The 8583-nt window shown below is 43.7% G+C and overlaps 1 protein-coding gene across 1 annotated transcript; it reads left to right on the top strand.

The window, feature by feature from the left end:
* The first annotated feature begins 7924 nt into the window (after positions 1–7924).
* On the top strand, positions 7925–8350 carry LOC138935833 (uncharacterized). Its single transcript, XM_070300662.1, has 2 exons — positions 7925–7963; positions 8006–8350. The coding sequence occupies exons 1-2, from the start codon at positions 7925–7927 to the stop codon at positions 8348–8350; spliced, it is 384 nt and encodes a 127-aa protein (XP_070156763.1).
* Positions 8351–8583: the final 233 nt, after the last annotated feature.

Here is an 8583-nt window from a genome sequence, read left to right as displayed (position 1 = left end):
AAGCAGTGGTATCAACGCAGAGTACTTAGATAAAGGGAGCCTCGCGAGCGAGACTTCGGAACACTTTGATATTTGTCATCTCGCTTGCTCCTCGTTCGTTCTCGCTTTCTCTTTCGATACTGTTAACCATGTGGCAACGGCGCACGTGCTCGGAATCGGCCAGGACATTATCATTTGTTTTGCAACTGTTGGTCAGTGTTGGTCGAGTGCAAAAATGCTGTGAGCCATGCCTAGATTATGTAACTATTTTTAATTCTATTATCTCTCCACTCTCTCTCTCTCTCTCTCTCTCTCTCTATCTATCTATCTATCTCAATCAAAAATAAAATAATATAAAGAAATATTATATGGATAAATAATATTATTTTTATTGGGTGGAGAGTTGGTGGGGGCGATGGGAATAACACGTGCAATCGTTACTCGTCAAGAAAGTGAGGAGGAGAGGATTCAAAGAAGAAGGAGAGAGTCAGAAAGGGGATGAGTAAGAAGGGAAGAATGAGGCGCACACGTGCGAATAAAGGGAGAGTTGGAGAGTAAAGGAACGATAAAAGAGAAGAGTGTAAAGTGGAGTAGTTTGGTGGTTAGGTTGATGGGGGAGAGAGAGAGAAGGGGAGAAGAGCGAGAGAAAGGAAAGCACGCGGGAAGTGTGGAAAGGTAACAGAAAGTAGAAGGAAAGTCGGTAAGAAAGAGGACGGAGCGGGTAAGGAAGAGTAGTAGTTGACGTAGAAGGCTCAAGAGAAAACGTCAGAGGCCCGAGATGCATCGAGCAGGTCATAGATCGATACGAAAACGAGAGCTAAAAGAAGGAAGAGTGATGAAATGCAAGCTAGGTTAGGTGAAAGGTAGCGGATAGAAAAGCTGGAAAGGATAAAGTGCGTTGTGAGAAGCCTGATAGCTGGGTGCGGTGTCGTGCCAAAGGCATGTTTCCCAGAGTCATGCAGTTGCGAGGTCAGTGTTCGCGTGAGTGGTTTGTTGAAGAGTGGACTAAGGGGGTGTGCTGAGGCTCTGTGAAGCATGATCGAGAGTGATGCTGCTGATGAGGAGTGGGGGACGCGAGTGGGCGAGCGGATGACAGTGATTTGCCGAGTGATCGGCGTTTGTTTGGGTGTGCCCTCTGAGAGGATTGTGTGGGAGTGCTGCGATGGGTCGAAGAGTTACAATCGTATGGGACCCGTTGCACCGTTGGAGTTTTGTGGGGTCTGCGTGAAACTACATTACAATGTGGACGAGAGGGTATGCTTGGTGACCGATCCCCTGCCGGGTGATCCTTACGGGAAACTGTATACCGTGGATTGCTTGGGAAACGTTGTATTGTAACGGCAGGGCCGTTACTACGGCGAAATATATATATGTATCTACGATAACATGTCCGCCTCGCTTAGTCTACCCTATTCTACCTATCCCGCTCGCACAACCACCGCGCACGCTCTCTCGCTCACGCGCATGCCCCACGCACCATCCCGCTCACACTAGGCGCGCTATCTCGCTGGGCATGCGCTCTCGCTCTCGACTCGCCTTATCTCGCTCACGGTCCCCACGCGGAATCGACCCCACTCCCGGGCCGACAATATGGTAGGAAGCCCCAGCCGGGTATATAAGCCCGGCCGGCCGAGGCATCGGGACCAGATCCTGTCCCGACATCCAGCTCCCGACACCGACCTGACCAGTACCTACTACCTCCTCGGGCTAAGGTTTCACTTAGCCCTGTCGGGTTTCGTCGACTCCTGTCACCGCTCTTCGGGCTAAGGTTTCTCTTAGCCCTGTCGGGTTTCGCCGACTCCTGTCACCGCTCCTCGGGCTAAGGTTTCTCTTAGCCCTGTCGGGTTTCGCCGGCTCCTGTCACCGCTCCTCGGGCTAAGGTTTCTCTTAGCCCTGTCGGGTTTCGCCGACTCCTGTCACCGCTCCTCGGACTAAGGTTTCTCTTAGCCCTGTCGGGTTTCGCCGGCTCCTGTCACCGCTCCTTGGGCTAAGGTTTCTCTTAGCCCTGTCGGGTTTCGCCGGCTCCTAGCATCTACCCGGGCTGAGGTTTCGCTCAGCCCTACCGGGTTTTGCCGGTTTCCGTTGCTAAGGCCGGACCCGACGTGACACTCGGGCCTGTCTAAAAGCCTGATAATAATAAGTCCGCTAGAAATAAGCCTGCTAGACCTAAGAGCCTGCTAGTTATAACCGCGCCGTAATCTTAAGCTCGTCTGTAAATAAAGCCGCACCATCGCGATTAAGCCGCGTTTCTCGCCGCGTACCGCCTTGCGTATGTTACAATGTGTTATAATGCCCGATCTTTTTTAAAGCTGAAATATTATTTCTTATATTCCAGTTTTAAAATCATTTACGGTGAAACAGTAACTGGCATGTGCTTCAATGTACTACTATATTATTTGCAATTTATATGTGGGATTTGCAAATGATATAATATATTGAATCACGCGCCTGTTACCATTTCATAAATGATTTTAGACTGGAAAATGAGAGATGATATTCCCACTTTCAAAAAAGTCGCATTGTAACACGCACACACATATACACACATTCACACTTATATGTATAATACATGTATGTATATTACATGTGTATGGTGTTCGTATATGTATAAAATATGCGCGAGCATAGATATACATACAGAATGTATTTCTTTCATATGTAATATACATACATATATTATACATATAAGTGTGAATGTGTGTGTGTGTGTGTGTAAAAACATTAATATTTTAATTTTTTTTCCAGCGCGTTAGTTATGCGGTGCGGCGGGCGGTCTTCCGAGAGAGGCGAAGGTAGAAAAACGCCGGCATGCCGCCAACGCCAACAGGATACATGCCGGCACTTCTGTCATCCGGGTACATGCCCGCGACGCCTGCACCATTCGGATACGTACCTGCGCCGCCTGTGCCATCCGGATATGTGCCTGCGCCACCCGGATATATGCCTTTACCATCTGGATACGTGCCTGCGCCATCCGCACCATCCGGATATATGCGTTTTTTTTAAAGTTCCCTTTTGATTTATTTTTTGATTTTATGATTTAGTTTTATTTTATTATTTTTTATTTTATGGTTTTATTTTATTTTATCTATAAGTTTCAGTTTGTATTATATTCATTATTTTTTATTATAAATTCATATCTTTAGGCATACTTATTAGTTTATAGTTATTATTAGTACACACACGCACACACACAGGCGCACACACACACATACACACACGCACACAATGTACAAAACAAAAAAAAATTAAAATTAAATTTGTATTTCTAATTAAATTTGTTTAGTACAACTTCATTATCCTTGTTCTTAATTCTTATTCTTATCCTTGTTCCTAATTAATCAAAATATTATAATTTATAAATATATAAATATAAGTAATCTCTCTGTCTGTCTGCCTGTCTGTCTGTCTGTCTCTCTCTCTCTCTCTCTCTCTCTCTCTCTCTCTCTCTCTCTGCTCGTTCTTTATCGTATTCTTTCATCCCCATTATTATATTCTTTTATTTCTTTGATTTTTATTCTTTCTATTCTCGTCTTCCTACATAATAATACATTAATTTATTCGTCTTTATTTTATACAACATAAATGAGATTGTGTATGTCATAAATAGAAAAAGTATTTATTTATGTGTATTTTTGTATGTACATGTGTTGTATTTAACTATAGTTAAATAGAAAAAGAAAATAACTTGTGTATCTCATTTATGATGTGTTATAGCCCGAATAGGCTATACACGACTTATTAAATATATTATTCTAAATACATATTATTTTATATGATTGCCCAACGTGTAACGCGAATACAGATCACGTTACGAGCGTTGACCGAACAAAGCGCTGACAACGCGAGCCACGCGCTAAGCCCGAGCGACCGTGCAATCATTTCATTGCGAAAACGCGGAAATCAGGGCAAGCGGAAGAAGGACATTGCGAAAATGCAACGTAGAAGTCCTACTTAAAAGCGAAATAAAAAGGAATAAAGAAATTGCGAAAGTGCAAGCAAAGAAGTCCTACTTAGAACTTCTTAACTTGCATCCGGATATTGCCAAAATCAAGCGACACGACACACAGCCTTGTCGCTAAACGACCCCCTCCCAGGTAGCCAAAGGGAGTTAATAAAAAGGCCCACCGCTAACGAACGGCGGGCAGTCTTTACCATTAATATTACGCGGGTAGTCACAATAACGACCAAACGGGCAGTCTTTACCATTAATATTACGCGGGCAGTCTTGATCATTAATTAATATTACGCGGGCAATCTTTATTCCTTTACGCGAGCAATATCTCTAGCAACCGCGAGTGTCAAAACGAGTATCAATAATTATTATAATATTGAATAGCCACGCAGTCGGCAGAAATATATACGAAGAAGCGAGAGGCGAGTCTCGAGACCGAAACTCGATTCTAGACACGCGCACGCTAAGATATCCGTTATCGTGATACGCGACGCGAGCGAAAGTGCGGGAACATTGTAATCAAGTCACAAATAAAATAGATATTAATATATTTATTTAACTGAAAAGGTGTCAATCTTTAAACAAATAAAAACAGTGAAGTTCTCAGGCGGAGCCCGAATTCCCAAATTTTTTCCGGCAAACGATCCCAACTACCGTGCCTCTCTGGAGGCACAACAGATGTATCAAATAAACATAAATAAATAAATTTATTTATTTTCATGTAGGGAGACGAGAATAGAAAGAATAAAAGTTGAGCAAATAAAAGAATATAATAATGGGAATAAAAGAATACAATAATGAACAAGCAGAAAGAAAGAGAGAGAGAGAGATAGAGAGAAGCGCGAGTGAACGTATAAGTGAATATGCGAGGAGGATGAAGCGAAGCCATATGTAGTATATAGTGAGCGAGCGATTAGAAAGAGACAGAGCGTATGATCGAGAGAGAAAAGATACTGCAATAATGTTAGTGCATACATGTATATTACTCTCACACGCATGAAAGAGACAAAGGTAGTACGATTATGTCTGTCCTTGTCATGTAAGATTGCAGCTCCGTCTATCGCGACATCACGCAACTAATCTACTGCTCTGTTTTACTCTTGAGCCTCGATCTCGCACACACACATATGCACGAAAGTGTTGCATCGTAAAATCTTTTTTCTAAAGCTTCTAAACTCACTTCTCTAAGTTCACTTATACTCTTTGATGAAATGCCGAGTGCGGGGTTTATTGATTAGGCACATACAGATTACAAATTTGTTATATTAAGTAAATGTTGACGGCAGAAGCCGATAACAAAACTGTAATTTTCTCATTTTTTTTAACTTTTCATATGAAATGTTAAACTCCGCACTCCGTTATTATATGTATCTTAATTGTGGAAAAAGATTTGTTGATATCTATAATCAACAAAAAGATTTTGCATTCCTACTAATATTCGCATTCTGTCGGTAATCCGGCATCCTCTTAATCTCGCTTCTCATAGTATTATCGTTACCGTGAAGCGTTATGGAACTTTCGTCCTTATCACCCTTCTCATCGTCTTTGAAGTAGTCGTCGTCAACGTTACATATATAATCGTCATCGTTCGTTTCTGATTCTTCGTTTTCGCGCTCTCGTTTCTCCTCTCACTCGTCATTTGTGACGAATCGCTGCTCTTAGATACGCGCTTATAGCGCTTAATTCGTAAGATCCCACCGGAATCGTGATAATCTCATCGTTATCGTTGAAATAAAATTTGTTATTCGTGGAATTTACATTCGGTATCGTGTTATAAGTTTTGAAATTGGTTAAACCTAACTCATAATCGTCGTCGTTTAAATCCAGAGGCGGAAAATAACTCGCCGCGAGAATACTGCTTCGTCCGGAAAGAGTGGAAGTCAGCGACATGGTCGGTGAGAGCGATCGAACTGCGCTCGATTGACGAATGATGGCCAATATTATAGTCGGCGATTCCTCCAATCGAGAAATCGAAGACTCAATTGCCCGCAGATAGTCTGCTCGGAGCGACGATTGTACCAGCATCGCGCCCGAGATAACGCGCGAGTTCGCGCGGAGGACGAAGATTGCTAAAACTGTCGTAGTACAATAGATCGCGTCGCCCCCTTTCTTCGCGTACGCTACTCAATGAGTTCCCGGTCCGGACGCATTATCTAAATTTTTTATGCCGCTTTCATTGCGGTGCGCCCGCGACGGAAGTGCGTAGCGCATAAACACGTCTCTAAAGTGAGGCACGCGCGAGAGTATCGCTGCGCGATTTAACTGTTTGTTCGTCGTTACTGCGACGGATGGGAGAATTTCTAGCGTCTGTTTACGCGAAGTTTTTTTTAGCGTTTCCTCTTCTTCTCGTTGCGGACATGCCACTTCCGCGCTTGTAAGGTGCGAGGTATAATCCACGACTCTCCATTACGCGATTGTGACGTTGCATTTCCTCCAACTGTTGTCGCGCCGCTTTGCGATCGTAAGGGATACAAATACAAATCCATTATCGCTCCGCTTATTTACGGCAGCGGCACGAAAAAGACGGGCGCGGGTCGCGTACCGTGGGCCATGCGAGTCGCGAATGATAAAATCGATTACGTTTATTGGAATGATCCGAACAAATTAGTGGATCGTCTGCGATTACTAAACGCTTCGCATCGAGCCGGTAACAGCGCTCATGAAAACGAGATTCTATCGATAATCGAGGAGTTTCGGGAAACGGGAGCGATCGTATAAATTGGACTGTTGCGTCGACGACCGTCGCAATCGTACGCGGGATTCGCGATGTCCGTGAGCAAATTCGTTACATCTCTAAAAAACCGCGGCTACGACGCGAGAACTGGAAAACTACGTCCGGCTATCGAGTCTCTGCGAAATTACATGCGCGATAATGCGTTGTGTCTGAGTTTTTCCACCGAGTATGACGCGAGAGAGCGCAAGATAAAACGTCTGGCTTAGCCGGAGGAGGACGCTGACGCAACGAGTAAAAACTACATCGAGAGAATAACATCGCAATTGAGAAAAGACGCGAACGAGGCTGGGCAGGGCGTCATTTTACTATTCGCGAGATTCGCCCAGCTCGATAACGCTTTGACGTCGAATAGAGAACGAAGAAACGAATAGATGTCGCGGAGAGTTTTGTTTCTAAAATAGAAACGCGCAACGATGTTCTGAGTAAACGAATAGACGCCGTGAAAAATTCCGTTTCGAGAACAGAAGCGAGCACTAACGCTCTAGGTAAACGGATCGATGCTTTGGATAAACGAATCAACTCTTTAAGCGAACGGCTCGATGCCGCGAAAAAAACGATATCGCTCAACGCGGCCGAATCTTTAACGAGAAGGGAGAGCGATCGTAAAATACAGTTTAATCAGAGTAAAATAATACAGGAACTAACCAAAAAATCGCGCGTTGCGGAGAACACCGTGACGAATTCCGCGGCGAAAATACTGGAATTGGAAAATTCAACATCGCAATTAAAGAGAAACACGGATCAGCTATCAGAAAAAGCGACGGAACTGACGAATAGAAAGAAGAGAGAATTATGAGTGCCGAAAAACGAAAATAACTCGAGAAGTTGCATGCGCCAGCGAGAAGAAACTTACCGCGTCGTCGCGTCGCGGTGCGTGAATACGACGACCTATGGCAGACGGATGTGGTCGAGATACGTCATTACGCGAGACTCAACAAAGGCAACAACTATATACTCACCGTTATCGATGCGTTAAGCAAATACGCGTAGGCCGTACCGCTTAAAAGCAAGAGCGCAAACGGGATACTCGAGCGTTATCCAAGAGAGTGCGAGATTCTAACCTGTGTCCGAAAAATTTGCATACCGATAAAGGAATTCTACAACGCCAAACTGCAAAAGTTCACGGAAAAGCACGGAGTGAATCATTATTCGACGTACTCGGTGATGAAAGCGTCGATCGTCGAACGATTCAATCGCATACTCAAAAATTCTGTGTGGAAATATTTCAGTTATCTCAACTCGTCGAGGAGTACAATATGCGAAAACATCGCACTATAGCTATGAGACCCGTCGACGTGACTCCAGCGATCGCTAATAAACTTTTAAATACGGTGTAGAGCAATGTAAAAATCGCGGCTCCTGCAAAATTCAAAGTAGCTAATCCGGTACGCGTTAGCAAGTTTAAGACTATCTTCGAGAAAGGCTTCACGCCCAACTGGACCACCGAGATTTTTCGAGTAACCAAGATAGAACAAACCAATCCCGTATCGTATCTGCTGAAGGATTCGCGCGGCGAGCCGATCGTCGGAGGATTCTATGAGCACGAGTTACTGCGCTTCGGCGATCCCGATGTGTATCTCGTGGAGAAGATGTTGCGTCGAAAGGGTAACGAGGTTTACGTGAAATGGCTGGAAATGGACGAATCGCATAATTCTTGGATAAATAAAACGGCTGTATTATGATAAAAATATATTATAATAAAAATGTATTATGATAAAAATGTATTATAATAAAAATGTATTTTTATTAAATAAAACTATATATATTAAATAAAATTATTCGTTAGAAAAATAAAAATTATCGCGGACTCTTCGCGCTATCTTTCTCGCGTTTCATACGGATTCTCTTTCGCGCTCTATGCGAGTTCTTTCTCGCGCCGCTACGCGGCCGCCATATCCTGCGTTCTCTCTTTCGC

The sequence above is a fragment of the Polyergus mexicanus genome, unplaced genomic scaffold (assembly GCF_030449975.1).
Source record: "Polyergus mexicanus isolate NDT 795.1 unplaced genomic scaffold, iyPolMexi1.0 SCAF_8, whole genome shotgun sequence".
Taxonomy (NCBI): Eukaryota; Metazoa; Arthropoda; class Insecta; order Hymenoptera; family Formicidae; genus Polyergus; species Polyergus mexicanus.
This window is presented reverse-complemented; position numbering and strand designations above follow the sequence as displayed.

What these genes read in the sequence shown, in the direction of transcription:
- LOC138935833 (XM_070300662.1), top strand. Translation starts at nt 7,925, where the DNA reads ATGCGAAAACATCGCACTATAGCTATGAGACCCGTCGAC. An exon ending in TAGCTATGAGACCCGTCGAC is followed by an intron (nt 7,964 to 8,005) that starts GTGACTCCAGCG and finishes AATACGGTGTAG; the next exon opens with AGCAATGTAAAAATCGCGGC.